Source organism: Poecile atricapillus, chromosome 1 (assembly GCF_030490865.1).
Source record: "Poecile atricapillus isolate bPoeAtr1 chromosome 1, bPoeAtr1.hap1, whole genome shotgun sequence".
NCBI classification, from domain to species: Eukaryota; Metazoa; Chordata; class Aves; order Passeriformes; family Paridae; genus Poecile; species Poecile atricapillus.
In genome coordinates, this window is record NC_081249.1 from 86,332,788 (window position 1) to 86,354,258 (window position 21,471).

Here is a 21,471-nt window from a genome sequence, read left to right on the forward strand (position 1 = left end):
TGAAGTCAGCCACATAATCAGTCAGGAAGGGACTTCTGTGGGCTGACAGCTGACAGCCAGGAGAAACGGTTCCAGCAGATTGATGAGAAGAAAATGAGAGTTTTTGGGTACTGGGAGGTGCATGTTCTTTAATAAAGAGAAGAATTTCTGTCCTGTGCTGCCCTGGGCACAAGGCAGATGGGGGGAAGTGACTCTCCCTGTCTTTCCCCATGTGCTGGAAAGGAGGGATGAGATGCTGATAACTCTCCAGCAGACAGAACACCGCAAGCAAATGCAAGCTCACTCACTTCTTCCTCCTCCCTTACCCAGCCTGGCCTTATTGCCGAGCCTCTGCTGAGGTTTTCCTGCTTCTAAAAATGTTGAGCCTGTAATTAAAACGCCCATCTTGCTTGCCAGGGCAAACATATCTGACTGTGGAGCTGAGCATGTTTGGTGGAGACATCCAAAGCTTGCATCTAACCAACCTGGCTGGCTTTCCTGGCAGGGATGGCTTTTCTGGCAGGGATGGCTTTTCTGGCACGGGTGGTTTTCCTGGCAGGGATGGCTGTTGATGCCTGACACCAGGCATCCTTCACATCGTGTTATCAAGCTGACAGGAAGCTTGAGTGAGGGCCTCCTCAACTCATCCAAGCCTGATGTGCCCTGATGTGCCCTTCCTCCTCTGTGGGGCATCAGTGCTGTTTCAGGTGTTTGTGCCCTGCTGGTAAAGAAGAGACTTAAATGGGCAATGTGGGGACTCACGTTGCTGGTAGAGGCTTGCCTGTTTCTTCCCATTCAGAGGACTTTGGAAAGGCTATTTAAATAAGAAATAGTAATCAAATCAATATTTTAATTAGCAATAATTGAAATAATAAATTAAGAATTTAATTAAATAATGAATAAAAAGCAGTGGCAAAATAAGATATTAAGGCAAGGGGGCAAAGGAGTAGCAGGAGGGACAAGATCTAACACAGTGCTGGAGCATCACATATGTGGGGCAATCACAAGGAGGTGGGAGACCTTCAGACCCATGATAGATCCCAGGATGTTGTCCTTCCCCAGGAGAGGAGTACATTCTCCACCACTTTGGCTGAGCCCACACCACAGGTCAGAAGTGATTCTAGCCCCAAGGGATGTGGTGCTGTAGCCTCATGGTCACAGCCTTGTGATGGATTCCAGAGGAGCAGTCATCTCTAATGGTTGTTGGTGGTGGCTTTTCCCTTACAGTCTAATAATTCTGTGAGCAAGATTTGGCCTTCCCTGGTGATCTCACACCCCAGGCTACTGTCTGGCTACCTTGTATGCCATCCTGAAGGACAGGGCATTCTGGGGAAACTTTATCTTTTGTGATAAAGAAACAACAGCCTCTTCCAGGCAGCCTGCAAGTGTGCCTGCCCGGGTGGAAGAGGCAGTTGTTCCTTCTGGCTTGGGAGGAACAGGAACATTGCAGCTTCCCAGGGGCAGTTTCCTCAGTGGGTCTCTGCACCATTTTATATACAGCACCAAGAAACCTTTAAAATCAAATTTTCTATTTAAGAGCAGGAAGACACCTCCAGAGAGGTTTCTATTTATTCTTTAGTGTAATGGCTCTGCATGGTCTTAACCCTCTGTGCAGGAGCCCCAGCTCCGCAGAGGAGGGTGCTGAGACTGGATTACTTGTGTCTCACTGCTAGAAGTGCTGTGGTCTGGCAGTGTTCAGCTTTCTGTGCTGTGGCATCACTTCTGCACCCCTTTGCTCCCTCCTACCCCCACAGAATCATAGAATCCTTAGGAATGAAAAAGACCTCTAAGATCATCAAGTTGAACCCTTAACCCAGCACTGCCAAGTCCACCTTTAAACCTTCTCCCTAAGCACCACATCTAACGTGTTCTTGAACACTTCTGTGGTCCTGTGGTGTATCCCCACATCACCCCACCTGCTGCAAATCCAGTCTTGCAACACTAGCAGACCATGTCCCAGATTGCTCAAATCCATGATCTCCACTTGCTCCACAAGCTTTGGAGCAGGTCCTGGAGCAGGGAATTTGCACCACATGCTTTCTGCTGCTTCGCAGCCATGTGTTCCTAATTTCCTTCAAGTCAACCAGGGAAGCTGTCAAGCCTTTCCATCACTGAAGAGCACAGTAAGCCAAGCACCATGGGACAAATCCTGCCCCCAGTCTGGAGTTGCAACACCCATGAGGGCGGTGGGGATCAGCAGAGCAAGGAGAGAAGCTGTGTTGCATTTCGGACCCAGCGACAGCTGCCACCTGCTCAGCACTAAAGCAATAAATCTGGGGGAGCTGGGTTTATTCTCCTCCAAATTACTTTATTATATTGTGAGTAATCACAAAGCCTTACAATGCTGCAGAGGTTCTTTAAAAAAACAGACTAACACAGCAACAGTATTTGCCAGCTTTTGCTAAGACTAGTTTAGCTAGCAGCTAGCATGAGATTACACAAGAAAATCTTGCAGTCTTCAATTGGATTGTCACATTGGGTTTTAAATTTACCACAGTGCTGCAAAGACAGTAACTTTGACAGGAGGTGATAACCGTAATGTTTCATCTATGTACAGGCTTAAAAAAGTAAACAGATTTATTTAAAAAAAATACATTTTCTGCCAGCAGAAAATAATTCTCTTAAAAAGGCAAGATCCAGTAAAACCCCCATATCTTTCTTCACAAACTGCCCCATCTTGCACTGCAGTTTGTTTCTGTTACCCTCCAGATCTCTGCCCATAGGCAGCCCCATTGCCTTTTTAAGAAAATCAACATGTTTCCTATGATTGTGAAGGCTGGTTAAACATTGCAAAGTCTCAGTATAGGGGGAAAAATCCCCAAAACTGATGGAAGGGTTAAAAATCCCACCCTAAGCTACCCAAACAAATTATTGAAATGGAGATAGATGGAAATGTGGGAGTACCAAATTTCAGTATCCAAAGTTAGGTGTTGACTCTGACTTTTACGGAGTCTGCGGGTTTGGACAACAGGGTTTCCACTTTCCAAGACTTTTAAGGATATGAGGACAAAACCTGAGCTTCTTCCAACACTCTCAAAGACAGTAGTGAGATGAGTTTGTATCTGCATCACCTTTACATGGATCTCCCTAAATCAAACATTAGAAGTGGCCCTGATGCAGGGCTGGGTTTAGAGACCAAACTGCAGATCAGCTTGGGCAGGACCCCCATCCACAACATCCCATCCCCCCAGACAGAGCATGACAGATGCGGACCAGACCTCAGCAGTCACCTCCATTGCTCCTACAAGCAAGACGAAGGCTTCACACATGGCATTGAGTCATGCTGTGCTGCCTTCTCCCACTTCCTCTTAGACTGGAGAAAAAGAGGGTCCAGAGGGGTTTTCTTTTGCCAGCATTTCAGCAATGGAGGGAAATAAATGAGTAAAACTTGGAGGACCAGGCTTTTAGTAAGATTTCTGTTTATCAGGTTCACTTGGCAACCAAAGAGCTGTGTGAGAAAAAGAAAAGCCACAACTCTGGAAAAAAACCCCAAAGATCTTTTCTCTGATAAGCAAAGTGCTCCAGGGCCACATGCATCAGTGTTAATTCTTCCCCTGGCACGTTCTCAGAAGTGTTTTGGCACTGCAAGTTGCCTCACATATGCCCAGATGAGCTGCAGATGTTGTGTTCAGATGGGGAATATCAGCCTGGAAACAACCTACTCTCATATCCTCTAGGACTTCATCTTGGTTTGATAAGGTCATCAAGAAAGAATCCCTGTCAGAGTTTCCTTCCAAGCTTCCCCAGAAAGGGAGGAGGGATTATTTTCCTTTTTTTTTTTTTTTGAGCTAGCCTACATGACCTCTTCCCTTTGCAACCTCCCTCATCGAAGGCTAGTTCCTGGGTGAGATGTGGCTGTTAGCAGACCCCTCTGCTGCACACCATCTCTGACCAATGGCTCACTGAGGCTGAAAAGACGGGAGGCTGCCAAAGCTGGACCAAAGTTAAGTAGACATGAAAAGGATCAAGGTGGAAAAACAAGGAGAAATGGGTGGGAAAATGTCTCAACTTACTCAGTGTTCATTGCACAGCTATGCAAATAACATGTAAAACCCAGCACACTGGGTGCACCCTGTATTCAGGTTTGTCTGGAAATGTTTCTTCAAGACTGAAAGTGCATGACAGAAAACAGGGTGCTGCTAATGAAGGCAGCATCCAGAAGGCACATTTTGGGGAGTAATAATTAAAAGAAGGATGATGCATGGGTTCGTAAGCAAGCAGCTACAGAGCTGGTACATTTCGGTGTGTGCTCTCCAGAGGTGTAGCTTTGCTCCTACAAATGTGTCTGAGGCATGAAGGGTTTGCTCCAGACAGACTGTTCTGCCCTGGGACCTGCAGAGCGACTTGTCCCTGCATATTTTTTTTGATACTTTGAAGGGCTACACGCATTCCAGTTTTTGTGGAAAACTGCTCTTGAGCCAACAGGATGAGTGAGGACCTCAATGCACCGGGTAAAATCTGGAGCCTGCAGATAACGCAGGCTGAGATTTGAGAGTTTATAAAATCCACAAACAGTCAACTATTGGCAAATACAAATATATAAATTATTGACAGTTTTACAAAAGGCACACTGCAAGCCATCTCAGTCCGACACCTGTACAAGTCCCATGGCCCCCCACCCTCCCTGCCCCTCTCCTTCTCCCCAGCTTTCATCACGAAACATAAGGTGCTGCTGCTACGGATCCATGGCTGTCATAGCAACTGAGGACTTCCTTTTTGGTCAGCCCAATTTGTCGGTGGTACTGTCCTTCTTTGATGGTCTTAAGACACTGAATGTCCTTCCCTAAGGTGATGCTTTTGATGGAAGGCAGGTATTTCAGCAAAGTCTTTGGCAAGGATGTTATGCCTGTCCCAGACAGGTTGAGCTCTTGTAGGGAGTTCAGACCAAAGATAACTTCAGCAGTCAGCGACTTCAAGTTGGGATTGTTGGATAAATCCAGAACCTGGAGAGCTTGGAGTTCCTTGAAGCTATGAGGAGATAGCTCTCTAAAACCATGCAGGCCACTGAGGGATAAATGAATCAAGTCTTTCAGCCCTGTGAAGTCTCCTTTCTCAACCTTAACCAGAGGGTTTCCATCGAGATTTAAATATCGGAGAGGAATGCCTTGGAGGTTTGGTACAAATGTTAGCCTGTTTCCAGAAAGATTTAAGTTCTGGATGTTTGGAATGCTCTTTTCATGGTGCCTTGTAATTGTGCTGAGCATATTATTGGATAGATCCACATTCAGGGATTTGCCTTGACCTTTTGAAGCAAAAATGTCCATAGCTATATCCAAAAGTTTGTTATTGCTCAAATCTATGTCACTTAGAGGAGAACTGGAGAAACAGTCCTCCGGAAGGACTTCCAGAGAGTTATGACTCAGATCCAAGGACTCCAGGTACCGAAGCCTGGAGAATGTTGTGGAGGAAATCTTGGCAATTTTGTTGTAGCTCAGGTCAAGACTCACCAGGGTGGTGTATCCAGGGCCAGTAAGCATCGATTCATTTATTGTTTCCAGTTTGTTTGATGATAGATCCAAGTAGGAGGTATCCAGAGGGATTGGGACAGGAACAATGTGTGAGCCTATTCCGCTGCAGTCCACCTTGGTCAAGCTAAAGCTGTCAAAGAGACCAAAGGTTTCCACTTCACAGTGGCAGCCAGGGAAGCAGGTTTTTGTGGTACCAAAACAAGGAAGGAGAAGCAGCAAATTGAACCAGGCCAGGAAATGCATTGTTCTCCTGGAAAACAAGACAATAGAAAAGCAGATTTAATTGCTGTAGAAATTACTTGATGAAGGATGTGTAACTGTTTGACTTACACAGTCTTGACCTTTCTCTTTACAAAGGGAGAGATTAAGCACACCCTTGAAAAGCATGGATATCCCAAAGACTTTTTCTCTCATGTTATGAATCCCAGTGGCAACTTAATGTAGAAAAAAATTGGGTCAGTAGTCTATACACACATAACCAAATAAAGACAAAATTGGAAACGAGCTGTAAGAACAGTTGGCTGCTTTAAAGCATGATCTATCAAACATATATGATTTTAAGTGGACCATGAAAGAAGCTAAGTGACAGCTCAAACACTGAGTCATTTTACAACCTGGCAAACTTCAGCACACAGATGTCCTTCATGTCAGGGCCTTCCTGTGAGATTTGGGAGCACTGGCTTCAGGGCCCTGCATTGTCAGGTTGGAGAAATAATTCAGGCTGTGGAGCCTTAGGGGTCTAAAGGCCTTACTGGGAGACAAGAAACCAAAATTCCATTCAGATTTCATACAGGCAACAGCATCCTCAAAACAACATCCAGGATTAACATCTGAAAAGGCCAGCTCCTTACTGCCCAAAAGGACATCACACCTCCCTTTCTTGGACTTCAGATGCAAATTTTAGAAGTTTGGATTTGTATCAGGTGGCTAAAAAAAACCCTCCTTGGCCTGGTGGCAGCTCCTACCAGAGCAGAGGAAACAAGGCTTGCTCAGCCTAACCCAGCCTTTGCTGCGGTGGGCCCAGCCACCAGCACAGTGAAGAGAGACAATTTGCTTCATATAGAGTCTTTGGGGAGCCTCTGCTAATTGCATTAAGTATTCTCTCTGATTGACAATGCCAGTAAGCAAGGATTTCTCTCCACTGCTTTGGTTTTGACCCTTCTCCCTCCAAGACATTTCTGTCTCTCCATCATCTCACACAAGAGAGGCAGAGAACTGATCTGTACCCTCCAGATTTGCTGAACCTCTTCAGAAGACATCCTAACAAATCACCCACACAACAGTGGGCAACAACAGCTTCATGATTTCAAGAGACAGCCAAAAGAATCTTTAGATCTGAGTCTCTGGAGAGGCTACATAGGAGCATGTCAGAATCCTGCAGGTCAGCAGAGGCAGCAAGGACTGTCCTCACTGGTTCTTATTGCAGTCATGCATTGCACTCCTTGTGCCTTACAAACAAGGTCTCCAGAAGGCTGGAAACAAAAAAATCTCACCAAACAAGACAAGCAGATCCATCAGCACTGGTCCTTGGCTATGCTGCTGGCCATAAACAGACACTCATGTGCCAACTGCTCATTTAACAAGAAAAAAGTAAAATTTACATGAATGTTTCCATCTCCACCTCAGTCTCCCTGGTCTCTTACCTTTCTCATCACTGTTTAAAGCACTTCATTAACTTCCTTGCAGTATCATCTTTCCCACTCACCCTTTGATCTGGCTGAGATTCCTTCCTCACAGCTCTTACACCTTCCCAAGACCATTTCCTAGAAATTCACACTTCCTCTCCCCTCACCCATCCCTTGTCATTAATTTCTCTCCCCTTTCAGCATTGTCTTTTTGACCCGACTCTCATTCCCAGGAGACTGACTGGGGACTACTTGTCAATGTAGAAAAAAAAGTGCAAAGTGGGGAAAAAAGTTGCAAAAATACTGTCCTGGTCACTGATGTGAGTTGTATGGCAGTGTCTCCCAGATCTGCAAATAGAGAGCAGAGACTGAGACTCTAGCCAGGTTGCCTGCAACTAAACCTTTGCTAATGGCCAGCTTGTAATCCTCTGGGGTCCATTATTCTATAGAAACAACAGAAAATTGGTAAGACAAGCCCTAGCCTCAGCCCATCTCAACTGTTTTTTGAGAAAACACATTTGTATGCAGAGGGGACATAGGGGGTAGGGCTCTTCTCTGCAGACACTTTTCCAGATATCCCTTTCCTAATGACATCAAGGCTGATCCCCTCTGGTTCTGTGCACACAGATATAGCTTGCTGCCTTCTGCAGTCCCTCCTAAAATAAATACTACTGTTTTTATTTTATCATGAAGCTGCATTTGGATTCCACTGAAATGTTCTATTACCAGGGGAAGTTACAGCAGTGGGGAACTCCTTGTAAACTAAAACTGCAAAACCTCAAATGTTAAATATCTCACGTACAGGGAAGTACCTACATTGGTATCAGCCCAATCTACTGGTATTTCTCCTCCCAAATCCTACCCAGTGGCTATTCCCACTTGATGTCTCTATATGGAAAGGACCTCCCAACTTCTCCTTCAAAAGCGCAGCTCATTTCCTCATAGAATTGTTTTAGCTCTGGTGGGAGCTGGATCATACACCAGGAAGTCCAAAGACACACCAGCGTGAAATTTTACTTTCTGAGCACTGCTAAAACCTTCATTTGCTCCTTCTGGGGCATCTGAACAAAAGTTCAAAGCCCTAATTTAACTGGGAACAGACTTCTGATAGGGCCTGTAGCAGTATGACAAGGGATAATGGTTTTAAACTAAAGCAGGGGTGATTCAGACTAGATCTAAGGAAGAAGTCTTCTGTGATGTAGATGCCCTACTCCTGGAAACATTCAAGTCCAGGATGGATGGGGCCCTGAGCAATCTGGACCAGTTGAAGATGTTCCTGATTATTGCAGGGACTTGGACTGGGTGGTTTTTAAAGGGTCTATACCAACCCAAGCTATTCTATGATTCTGTGAATTGAGAGAAGATTGAAAAATGGTGCAGGGCTTTGATATGCAGCTGCTCAAACCCTTTTGACATGGGAATTCCCCTTCTGATCAGCCTCAAAAATGATTGCCAGAAGTGGGCAGATACAGTGACTCTCACTACAACATCCATCACTTCAGCCAACAGTAAAGACAAAACATTACACAGCTGAAATGCAGTACACAAAGCTCAGCTGAAGTATTTGCACAGCATCTATTGCCTCTTCCATCCTCACAGCACTGCCACAGATTCTCCCTTACTGGCTCTGCAATTGCTTTGCAGATGGGATACAATCCATTAGTACCAGCTAGAAACTCCCTTATGGAGCAGCATGGAGCATCATAAGCTAACATGCCACTTGGTTAATAGCTTTGATAAAAGATAGGAGAAATAAAGTTACTGGTCATCTTCCAGTCCAAGAAAAAGACTCCTGCATTGCCAGATAATTGGCAAAGAACTTAGTCAGGTACAGGCATGCTTTATCATTGTGTGGAACAATTAATAGCTCTCTTTGAAATGGGGAAAGAAACACACCGCAGGCATTTACAGTTCTGTGTACAGTGTGTATTGGAAACTGCACCAAAATGCCTTTGGATTGCTGCCCACCAGCTGCTTTGTTGATAGAGACAGAAAGCCAAGGTATGCCATTGTAAAAGGAAGAGGAGTTATCCTCTTGCAGCACTGAGGAGTTTCACCTAGGGAAACACCACGAACAAGAAACTACCAGCACCATCACCTAAGATAGTGAGGGGAAAGCCATGGGGAGAAAGCAGCCCACCCTGGGGCTGGTTTAGCCATGTCCTCTTCATTTGAGGTATTGAGCTATTGAGGTATGGAGAGATCCCAGTGGTAAGTTTTGGCCATCTGGCAGCTCTAGGGGTTTTTTTAAACCCACAGATTGCAATAGGAGCTGCTGGGGGTGCAACATCTCCCCCCACGTTTCAGGTGCCTGCAGTGACTGCAGGGTTCTGGTCTTTGTATCTTGTTCATCCTTTCTGCAAGAGAAACCTAAGGAGAGCCTGTGGTGGTAAATGGAGCAGTGTCAGACCAAGCTCCTACAGGATGCCAGATCTCCTCTGATCCCACATCTCTCCTTTAGCCTGTGGCTGCCCTTATGCCTTCTCCCTACCATGCTCATCCTTTGCAATGCTGTGTGGCAGGACTCACACAGAAAACTCACACTGAGATTTGCCAGCCAAACATTAAAAGCAGAGTGTAGAGGAATGGCAGGCCTCAGATGATGGTCAGGGAGTGAGGTGGGAGAGAGGAAAGCTTTGTTATGGTGCTGTTGCAAATTCACACTTCTCACTGCACTTGATTTCTTCTCCTCTCCCTTAAAGACTTTTCTCATTAGGGAGATCAGCTGACACATCCCTCCCTGGATGAAAGCCCATTGCCTGGTCCCCCTCAGGAATGGGGATATTAAGAGGATGCTACCTAGGCTACCTCCAGTTGCCCTGACAACCACCAAGCTGGAATTCCCCATGGCAAAAAAATCAATTACTAATTAAAGAAATAATACAAGGGGAGGTGTTTTAAAGTTTGCTGTTTGATGGAGTCAGGAAACAGCTGCCCCATTCTTCATTCCCTCAGCCTCCTTCAACACGAACAAAGTATTGTCTGAAATGCAGCTGGGGTTGGGGCTAAAGGCCCAAATTCACCCAATGAAACTTGAGGTACATGGGTAAGAAGTGTGAAAAAAAACCCCCAAAACACCAGTTTGTCTCTACAGTGGGGTGAAGAGAAAGAAATTGCTCCAGAGGGGGATGAAACCAACCTAAGGCCATGCACATCCCTGGAGATATCCCTCTCTCCCTTGTCCATGACAGAGTAGGATGCCCAGTCTCCCTGGTTACTGCTTCCCACGCCACTCTTGGCTGCATCTTCCAAACCCTAGTCTCTCCCAATAACCAGGAGCATGTGGATAAACCAGTTTGGCTCACTGATTCAACAAAAACCCCTCTGATCTTCCTCTTTCCCCTTTCCTGGGTCAGTTTTCTGACAAATTCAGGTGACCATCCACAGGGTTACCAGCTCCCACACAGGAGTGGGGAAAACAGAATCTGTCTTTTCCACAGTAGCCCACAGTTAGGCCAGATCAGATATGACATGAATCTTGAAGGCAGTGTGGACAGATCCTAGTATTTTCCATGTTTCTTGCCAATATTAATTCTGGATCAGCAGCAAGTAGGGAAAATTTCAAATAAAAAAGGCAAAAAGGAAGAGCTGAAGTCCACCTGTCCCAAATACAGTTGTTGTTCTAGCAAAGGACAGAAGAGTTGGATTAGCAACAATATTTCAGGAGGAAAATTTTGGGATTGTCTTCTGTCTCTTTTATCAGCCAAGTAAAGAAAACCAAGTCTTTATAGTGAAGCTCACCAGGCCCACTTGGCTGCCAGCACTAATTGGGGTCAGGGGAAAAGGAACGTTACTGGAAAGTGAAACAAGTGCATAGGTTATGATAGAGGCCATAAATCCTCCAGACTGAAGAAAAAAAAAAGTTGGCTCTGGCTCTTTCTCTTTTTAAATATCTTGGAGGCTAAGTGGCAGCTGGGACAGCAGATCCAGAGCACCAGAACGCTCCAGAGCTGCTTCTCGACAACAAAATTGCATAAGAGACCTTTCCCCCCCCTTCTCCACCCATTAATTATTCTGTAAAATTAGAATAATTACCGACTAAAGTGCAGCACTAGCAGCAGCTACACTTTTCCAGTGTGGACTCTCCCGGCTGAGCCCAAATGACGCCACAGATACAATCGCGGTCGGGTCTCCAGATCCCAGATGCCAATTTGAGCAGGCAGCAAAACTAGCTCAAACCAGCCTGCAGCCAGAGACCATTAAATCCTTGCTGCAGACACACACCCTTCCCATAATAAAGAGACTGCTGCTGACAAGGTTACAATTTTTTGTTGTTGTTTTTTTTTCGTGTGAATCTATTGAAAGTAAAGGTCATTCAGGCTTTTGCTTTGCCTGCTTCAGACTGGCTCTTCCTAAAGAAGGGTTCGCCACACAAATGCTGCAAAGAACTCTCAATAAATATTATTAAATAATATTTAATACTTTATGAATAAATATTATCAAATATAAACTCACAAAAAAATGCTGGTGTAAATGGGAACAGTGTTTTCTGACCCGCTTGTTACATTTTGTTATTTGCTGGTTTGGGCAGCACTTTGCAAACAGTCCTGGTTTTATACTCAGTGTTTTGAGACTTCTGGGGTTTAGAGAGAGGAGAGCTAATGGAAATCCAAGAAGTATCTGGTTTTTATGTTTGATCCTGCATTTGTTAGATGGGCTTGAGAGAGTTCAGTGGAGTTACTCTAGGTGTAACTCTCTCAGCAGGATGAGAATCAGTCCCTTGGCTCTTCCAAATTGCACTTGATTTCATGGAGGCCTCCATCCAGAGACATTGCACAAGTCACCTTTAGGGGATAAGTTATCACTTTTCAGTTCACACTGATGGTTTTATCTGTGGGACTTGGAAAGCTGCTTAGAACAGCAGAGCTATCCCAAATTTTCCAACAGGATAAAAAGACAGGGATTTTCAGCCCTATTTCCCTCATCAGTGCCTGCAAGCGTTAGGATGAGGGGAAACTCACCCACTGGGGTGGTGACTTTAGCCCTTATGGTTTAATGTAAAGAGACACCAAGGGCTTGAGCAGGAGTGAAAAGACATCCTGCAGGTGCCTGAACACTTTTTGCTCCATGTTCCTACTCCCTGGGAAAAATCAGAACGAAATGCAAGGAATGCAAGAAGAAAAATAATAATAATAATGAAAGATTTTGCTATGAATTCTTTTATGCTTTAATTATTTTGCCTGGCAAAATCATGCAGCAGATCCTCATGGAAACTTTGCTAAAGCACACAGAAAATAAGGAGGTGGTTGATGATAGCCAACGTGACTTCAGTAAGGGCACATCCTGCTGAACAAATTTCACAGCTGTCTATGACACAGTTACAGTGCTGGGGGATGAGGGAAGAGTGACTGGCATTATCTACCTGGACATGTGCAGAGCATTTGACACTGATCCACGCCACATCTTAATCTCTACGGAGAAACATGAATCTGATGGTTGGATGGCTCAGTGGATAAGGAATTGGCTGGATGGTCACATTCAAAGAGTTAAAATCAACAGTTTGATGTTGAAGTGGAAACCAGTGAGGAGTGGAAAAATTGCATAAACAGAGACAAGACGCTACTTCCTGATCTGGACAAGAACCCCACTGCTCTGCATCAAGTCTGTCTTTGCAAGATTTGAATCTCACCAAATCTCAAATCCTGGTTGTGGACAGCCAGAAGGGGCAAAGAACAAAAAAAACAAGATGCCATTCCACGTTTTTCTATCTTGGTTATTTCCATTTGCTTTCCTCCTCTCTGGACAGAAATTGCTGAGCCAAGACTGCAGTGACTTTCTAGCATCCAACCATGTTCTCCATCCTTTAGGGAAGATTTTTGTAGATGTTACAGGGGATGGGATAGATAAGATTAGCAAAGACAAAGCTAAATTAAGCATCACAAGCATCAGAAGCATTTCACAACCCCAAAGTCAAGCAGCCCCTCAACCCACTACATGGGCTACAGAGAAGATGTGTGATCTAGAGGGAGCACCTTCAAACCCTACAACTCCACACTATGGATCTGTTTTCAAATATAGAATCATTTAAGTTGGGAAAGACCTTGAATATCATTGAATCTAGCTGTTAACCCAGCACTGCCAAGCCCACCACTAAACCATGTCCCCAAGTGCCACATTTGCACATCTTTTAAATGTCTGCAGGGACGGTGACTCTAACACTCCCCTGGACAGCCTTTTTCAATGGTTGACAACCCTTTCAGTGAAGAATTTTTTCCTAATTTGCAATATAAACATCCCCTAGTGCAACTTGAAGCTGTTTCCTCTTGTCCTATGACTTCTTTCTTGGGAAAAGACACTGCAATGCTTGCTTGGCTGAAAGTCTCTGCTCCATTTTTTTTAAATGTAAAAAGAATATCTTTTATTTAATAAAGAAATTGAAAGACCTATTAAAATAAACTTTGTTACAATTGTGACTGTTAATGTCACAATTCCCATCTGCTTTGCAAGAGGTCACAGATAATTTATCATCCTAGTGCTTAAAACAGCTAGTAGTTTATTCCACTTGTGCAATCTTCCCCCTCAGGCATCCCTCATTCCCCCTGGAGGAGGAACTCAAGGTGCAGGGTGGTGTATTTTGGGATCTGACAAAAGGAAAACATGTGCAGGCAGGTCTGCCAGCCCATACAGTAACTTCTAGCTCATTTACATACGCTGCTGAAATGCAATTTCTGCCGCACGTAAAAGCTTTGTGCCTTGAAAAGATACATTTTGTGAGGGAAGAGCAGCCCAACTCCAGGGAATTTTTCCTCAAGTGGGAAAATGTTGGTGCCACATCCAGCATAGGAAAATTAAGAATTAAATTACCGTGGCATCAGGATTTGCAGAAAATTCCCATTTCTCTGCTTAGCCCAGAAAGCTGTCAGCTTAATAGCAGTTTATTTCCAGGTGGAGGAATTAGTCTCCCGTGGCTTTTGAAAGCAATTTTGCTCTCCAGCCTCAAGTCAAACTGTGCTTGTGCCCAGAGGGGGCATTCCCAAAAGGAAATTGTTTGCCAGGCCTCCTGAGTGGCTGGGGGCAGGGGAAGGAAGGTGTTGGACTGGTGCAGCACCAGGAGGGATTCACAGGGTTTTCTGGGAGCAGACAGGATGTGAGTATCCCAGCCCCACCATTGCCTCCTGGCTATTCCAGCTGCAGAACCACTCAAACTGGGAGTGTTGGCAGCTGTAACTGGTTCCCAGCAGCCCGGGATGCATGGATTCAAACAGGTGCCTGCAAGGGATGTAAGAGCTCAGGACTTTCTCCTGCTCTAGAATCACTGCCAGCGTGACCACCCCGAATTCTTTTATCCCTAACAGCTCCTATTTCTCGTCCTCCCCGCTCTGCTTAACTGTGAGCATTTCCAGGAGCAGAAGGCCTCACTATCCTGGCACTCACTGAGTATAAGAGAGACTTCATCTCTGCCAGGAACACAAATATTTTCTTAACCATCTCAAACTCGGCCCAAATAGAATTTTTATCATAGCAACATGCCCCAGAATGGGAGGTCTCCATTATTTTGGCACAAACTCAGGAACAGACCAGCCCTTCAACATGGTGCTTCATAGCCAAAGGAGAGGTTTACACAGAGTTTTGTGCCAGTCCTAGTGCATTTTGCTGTGGAAAGACCTGGTGAAGCTACCTGCCCCATCACCTCCAGTGCCCAAAAACCAACTGTGAGGCACAAAGGGAGTACCCAGGCTTTATCCAAATCACAGCAATAACCTTGAGAGGATTAAACCCTCCTTCTTCCCTAACTAGTCTGTTATTGAAGGCGAAAATGATTCTAACAAGCTTCTCCTGGAGCCTCAGCCCTTGGCGACACACACCTGACAGCCAACCCCAGACAGTTCCTGCGCTTGCTCCTGCTAAGATGATACTTTTTCTCCACACTCCACCTCCCAGAGACATGATATAACTCCAGAGGAATGCACTCCAGGATGAACACCATATGCCAGCAAGGAATGTTAAGAGGTGCAGCACGGGGAGAGGAAACCTCCTACCCACAATGGATACCTGGTTTTAGCTGTTAGAAGGGCTGATCAGCCATGTCACTGTGCCCAGCTGGGAAATGCCACATACCATGCACATCCCTGGGATGGCATGTACCATGTTCCATGCCAGGGAAGAGCAGGTTTGCAAGGACCCACCAGCAGCTGTGCGGTCAATGAGGGAAAGGCACGATGCCTATGGATGTGTACCCCACATGCCTGATCTGGATTGCATCCAATCACCCCAGAGGACCTGCCTGAGCTGCAGAGACCATGCTGTGTGGGTAGACATGGGTGGGTTCCCCCAGAGAAGATGAGCTGGGCAGGGGGGAGGAAACAAGAGAGAGGAAGAAGGAGAAGGTGATACATCCCAGGCTGATGCCTCTGCTCTCCCTGGTGAGACACAACACACCAAGAGCAAACAACTCATCACAGCCTCATCATCCTGTATCTCTGTAAAGCCTGTATCTCTAAGGGCTTTACAGCTCTTTCTCCTTGAATCATAGAATCATTAAGGTTGGAAAAGACCTCTAAGAGAATCAAATCCATTACAACAGAGGTGGCTCAGATCAGGTCCAAGTACTGCCTCCAACAGCATGCCTTTGTCATGGTGCAGCCAGCACTGGAAAAAAATCATGAGAAAGCATAGGGAAAAGAAATTCAACCTGGCTGGGCAACATCTTCAGCCCTGGCAGAAGGATTTTAACAGGACCCCATGCAGCTTTAGCTCTCTGAAAGGCAGCAGCTGCCAATCTCCCTGCTCCTAACAGCCCTGTGGGGCTGCTGACTTCAGTGAGGAAGGGCAAAACGAGGGGTTAAGCTGGGTGCCCCTTGGCACTGCTCCAGCTGGCCCAGGAATTCTCTGTGGGCTTTTTATTTAGTTTTGTGGTTGGTCTTTTTTCCCATGCACAATAATCTCTGGGCCCCTTTGCCGTCTGTGGCTCTCAGCATGCAGCTGCAGACCCTCCACTGAGGAGATAATAAATACAATCCTGGCCATTATTGTTGCAAACAGCACAGCTGGAGGCTCCCATCTCATTCTCCTCATGGCCTTTCTTTGCTCCCCCTCTCCAATAATTCTTGCAACGTGATGCTGCAAATAATGAATGCCAGTGAAACTGCTTGGTGGAGCATCAGCTGGGGCTTCAGGAGCTGTCCCCACCCCAGTGAAGCACGTGAGACATTTACTAGACCCAGTGGGTCTCCTACAAGGTTTGGGAAGGGGGGATTTGGGCAGGAGAAGGGGTGTAGGTAGGGCTGATAAAGGGTTTACCAGCTGAGTGTCATGCCCACCATGATTCCCACTGCAGATGATGCTTCATTGCCCCCATGATGTGCAGTTATCTCCTCAGCTCTTTTCGTCCCCTCCTTGGCCTGGGATTCTCCAGTCCCTCTTGGCTGGTGGAGGATTTTGGAGAAAGATCATCTCAAGTGGGTTGGGAGAGCCATTTCCCCGGCAGGACCAATGTCTCAGCACTGATGGTGCCATGAGTCCCCATTTAAGTGCCTCAGTTTCCTTCCCAACACTTTAAGGATGACTAGCAGGAGGTCTGAGAAGTGTTCAGTCCTGTATGGGGATGGTGGTACCAACCCCAGGTTTAATTCCCACCAGTTTAACTGGGAAGGGAGCACAAGGCCTGTGGCTCTCACCCCACACAGAAGTCCTCAGCCAACACTGCCACTGTCATAACTGGTCCAGCCAAATGTTACCACTCCCTTTGGGCACCATGTCCAGCTCCTGCCTTCCTGAACACTCTAGGGACAGCAACCCTGCTTTTCCCTCTGCAAAATGGGCAGCCAGGCCAGGGGAGAGGGAAGGGGATGGATGAGACTGGACAGGTTCAGTTACCCTATGATCACATAATTCTTTGAATTGGAGATCGGTTGCCGGAGGTTGCAATGTTTTGGTCCTGGACAGATACAAACTGAGCTTTTGCAGTAAGATTAAAGTGCTTTGGAGAAAGGATCTCCCCCATCCTGCTCTGTGAAGTTTGCCCTCACCATGCCAACTGCTACAGACATATCGTTCTCAAGGATGGGAGGAAAACAGGCACTTTTGGAGTCAGGGACATGTCCTGCCCCACTTGGAGACAGGTGACACAAGCCCCATGCACATGTGTCACCTCAGACGTGAGGAATCACATCGGTTTGACCCATCAGTCACAACAGGAGTTTGAATCTCAATTTTTCCTGAGGAGGATTATCTTATTTGAATAAAAAAAAAAACAAAAAACTTCCTTGAAAATGTAGTCCCCATCCCTGAAAGTGCTCAAGGCCTGGTTGGACAGAGCTTTGAATAAGCTGGTCTGGTGGAAAGTGTCCCAGCCCACAGCCAGGGTGTTGAAACTGGATGATCTTTAAGGTCCAACCCAAACCATCCTGTAATTTCTCTCCCCACCCCTGGGTCTGAGCTGCTGGCAAGACTCAGGGGAAAGGAGAAGAGACTTTTTTTCAGACAGACTGCAAAACAAAGAATCAGGAAGGAGAAAGGGGAAGGAAAGGGAACCCCACAGATGCTGGCACTCAGACATTACACACAGCACATAGCTCTCTCTCTGCTATGGTGAAGATAAAGTGCTTTTTTCCAGTTTGCTGCTGCTCTGACAGGAGATTTCCAGCCTGGTTAATGCAACTCAGGAATGTCCCATGCTAAGGCAGCCAGGATGGTTTAATCTCTTGCAGTGTCTGCAAACAGACGGGAAGGCTGGGGAGATTCCCAGAGCACATATTTCCTTCCCCGCTGCTGCACACCATGAGTACAATAGAAACTCCTAGGAAATTTAAAAAATATACAAAAAAATATAAAAATTGAAATAAAAATTAAAGTCCCAGGATTTCCTTGTAATGAATGGCTGAGCCATTCATACATTTGCCTTGATAAGTCCAGGTGCCAAGTTTTAAGACAAGAAACAGCTTGCTTAAGCCAGCCTTTATCTCTTCCCAGCCCTCAACATCTCCGTGTTCAGAAGTTTCCTTTGATAGCCTGCCAAGGCAGCCAGCACTGTGGCTACCGTGCAGAGCCTGGGGGTGCAGGGGTCAGGAGGGCTGCCGGACAAGGATGCCTTGTCTCATCCCACCCTCCAGACTCTGCTTCTCCCCACCAACCAGCTAATGGAAAAGGAGAAGGAGGAGGAGGAGGAAGGAGGAGAGACTGAAAGAGGATAAAAGAAAAGCAGTTAGGGATGGAGGGAAAACTCTAAACCTCCGGAAGACGGTGTCTCACCTTTTATTCCCAGCTCGGTCTTGCACAGGGGTGACACACACTGCTTCTCACTGTGTGGCTGGGGGAGCGCAGGATGCTTTTCCCTCTATTAAAAAAAAAAAAAAAAAATTAAAAATCCACAAAAATCCCTAAAAACTTCTGCATGTTTTTTTTTCCCTTTTCTCCCAATTTCTTCTCATCCATTCAATGCTGGTTTATTCCTTGCACTTAGTTACAAATTCTTAGTTGTAAAGAATAGGGGTGCAGGAGACCCTCACTCCAACCCTGCAGCCTTTCCTGCCAGTCCAGCTTGTCATTAGAAATTAATGTCCCCTGGGATGTCTGTCACGTCCTCGTTCCCTCCAGGCATTTTGTTATTGCTCCCCACTGCCTCTGACAGCAGCTGCTCAAATTCATTCACAAACCAGCAGCGTCTGCCCTGCCCCAGGATGCCGCAAGGGAAAATCCGTCTGAGCGCTGCCACCCAGCCTCCTGCCTGCCCCGGTGTCAAACAGCGCTCACCCACTGCCTCCGGAGGAGCCAAGCGGCAGCTCCTCCTCGGCCCATTTATAACCCCCGCGGGAGCAGGCACCTCCCACGTCCTCTCCAGGCCAGGGGCTGGGACTGGCTCCTCGGGTCACGATGGGACGAGAGCCGTGCCCCGCGCCAGGGCGATGGCACACACTGACCCGCTTTGCCTGCGAGCGCCTGGCTGCCGACAGCGAGCCCCCGCCAAGTTTAGCCTGCAAATTCTCCCAGGGACGTGCCAGCTTCCTCCGGTGCTTCCAGCATCTAACGCATCCAGCGTGCTTCTTATTCCCGGAGAGATCGGCGAGACGGTCCAACCCTGCCTTTTCCCCCGGCGCCTCTTCTCCCGGTGTTCGCCCTGCCTCTCCCGGCTGCAATAGCCCGGCGCTGCCAGCGAGCTCCGGAGCGGCAATCAATGCGATATTTCAGCGCAACGCCAGCGATCGGCACCGGCCGCTCTCCGCAGAGCAATGGCACAGTGTCCACCCAGACAAGTTTCCTACTGTAACTTCAGTGAATGCTGTTATTCAGGAGAACGGCAGCTGATTTATCATGGCAGGCACACGGGGAAAGCTTTCCATTCGGGAGACCGGGGGCTGCTCGTCCCGCTGCCGCGGCGAGCGCCGTGAGCTCAGCAGGGTTCGCTGTGCGCTCCTTACAGCCGTGCTCCAGTGCCTCCCTGCCACGGAATTGCATTCACGAGCCGTGCTGGCCAGCGGAGGCGATGCCACTTCCCCGCGACAAAAGCCACTGGCTCCATCCCCACCGCGCCCCTCCCAGCCCTCCCAAATCCCAAGCAGGAGGAGTGAAGTTGACAGACCCTTTTGTTTCCAGAGAGCTTGGCACGTGTTGTGGTTTACTGAGCTAATAAATCTGCCGTGGGCTGCGCCTTTTAATGACTGCAGCATTAATAACAAGTTTCCTGGGAGCTGCTTAAAAGTTTACAGGGTGTGTGTAATATCAGGGGAACCCCGGGCTTTGACCTCCTGCTTCAGAAGTCACACCCAGCAGCTTCTTTCATTCTTCTTTTTTTTTCTTTTCTTTTTTTTTTTTTTTCAATGAGAGAGTGAATAAATCTTGTTCGGCTTCCTCTCCCCCCTTCCCAAACACACCTTCCCCGTCAGCTTAATCCACTTACAGATGGGAAATTCCCAGGCAGGAACGCCTTTGCCATGCTTTTATCAATGCAAACCGGGGGGAAAGGACCCCCCCACCGTCTGCACCTTTCAGCTTCTTCACCCCATCCAGTCGACCCCTCTAAGCTTTCCTTTCCTTCTCCTTTCTCTGCTTACCTTGAGTAAGCTGCAAAACCCTGCAAGCCTTCCAGCACCAGAAACCCACCAAAAAGCTTCTCTTCGCTCCGGAGAGTTGAGGGGAGGGCCCGGAGAGGAGGGAGAGGAGGAGGAGGGAGAGGAGGGGAGACAGGGAGCCCTGTGTGAAATCAAAGCCCCGAAGCCGGGCACGGGAGGCGGTGCGGAGCCTCCAGCTGCTGCTCGGATTACTCTGCAGCCGTGGCAATCCCGAGACCTCTACAAACCACCATTCCACTGGGGGAAGGAGAAGAGAAGATCCCTTCTCTTCTCCAGCTGGAGACGCTTCATTCCGGGAGGGGAGCCGGGCTGGGGGCTCGTACGCACTCCCCTCATCTCACAGTTTCCCCCCTGGAAAAACCAGAGGTGGGGAAAAAAAAGTAGTTTACCTCCACCTCAGCCCTCTGTCCTTCCCCCTACCCTGCACCCCCGGCCGCTGAAGCCCCTGGCGAGGAAAATCTCATCATACCAAAAAAAGTTTCCGCACTCTGGGGCTGGGGAGGGCTCCGCAGCAGGCGCACCCGGGGCTGGCCCTGCGCATCCCCGGGGAGACGGCAGGGAGGGCTCGGCCCATCGCGGTACAGCTTCCCCCCTCCCCAGAAATGAGCCCCACGCTTCTGCACACCCGGGGAAGTTTGGAGGGAGGCGCAGAGAGGGCATGCAGGGGCCAAGGAGGGGATGGAGGGCACGAGGAAGGGATGGGGGTCAGGGAGGGGATGCGGGGGTCAGGGAGGGGGTGAGGGCAGAGGGAGGGACTCACCGGGACCGGGGTCGGTCCCCAGCACCGGGCCGGTTCCCACGGCGGGGCGGCCGCGCAGCGCCGGTTCCCACGGCGGGAGCGGGCGCCGCCGGGAGCCGGCAGCAGCAGGGCTTGGGGCCGGCTGTCCCCTTCTTCTCTCCTCCTTCTCCCTCCTCCTTCCCGTCCGAGGCGTGCAGCTGGCCGGGCAAGCTGGCTGCCCCCTTCCCCGCAGGAGGAGGGAGGAGGGAGCTCAACAGATGGCTGCACACAAGGGAACATCTGGGAGGAGGAGGAGAAGGAGGAGGAGGAAGGAGGCAGGAGGCAGGACTTGCGCTAGACTGTGCCACTCCTGAGCTGGCAGACCCCCCTTAACAAGGGAAAAGGCGGGGGGAGGTGTCGAGCCGGCTTTGCACACACACACGGTCCCCCTCCCTGCTGCTTTGCATCCCCCCTGGCTAAAATTCCTTGTCGTTCCTTTGCTTTCTTGGGGATCACACCGGAGTTGCCCTTTCAGCACAACCTTGTTTCCAGCCCTGACTTCTGCAGGGCTTTATTTGCAGACATGAGTTCTATTCCTGAACACTGCCTTCATTCAGTTTTCCAGGCATTTAGTGCCAAGGCCAGCTCCAGCACCCCAGGGTGCAGGTGGGACC

The 21,471-nt window shown here is 47.9% G+C and overlaps 1 protein-coding gene across 4 annotated transcripts; it reads right to left on the bottom strand.

The window, feature by feature from the left end:
• Positions 1–899: 899 nt before the first annotated feature.
• TSKU (tsukushi, small leucine rich proteoglycan) lies at positions 900–21,113 on the bottom strand. 4 transcript variants are annotated; one of them, XM_058859681.1, is made up of 3 exons: positions 20,840–21,113; positions 18,263–18,347; positions 900–5,697 (listed from the first exon to the last, which is right to left on the bottom strand). In XM_058859681.1, exon 3 carries the CDS (start codon positions 5,688–5,690, stop codon positions 4,632–4,634), a length of 1,059 nt encoding a protein of 352 aa, XP_058715664.1. In that variant the 5' UTR covers positions 5,691–5,697; positions 18,263–18,347; positions 20,840–21,113; the 3' UTR covers positions 900–4,631. The 4 variants fall into 4 exon arrangements, with proteins under 4 accessions (XP_058715664.1, XP_058715685.1, XP_058715674.1 ...); XM_058859702.1 differs by lacking the exon at positions 20,840–21,113 and adding an exon at positions 20,062–20,642; XM_058859691.1 differs by lacking the exon at positions 20,840–21,113 and adding an exon at positions 18,931–19,806.
• Positions 21,114–21,471: the final 358 nt, after the last annotated feature.

Coding starts and splice junctions, on each gene's coding strand:
- TSKU (XM_058859681.1), bottom strand. CDS start 5,690: ATGCATTTCCTGGCCTGGTTCAATTTGCTGCTTCTCCTTCCTTGTTTT.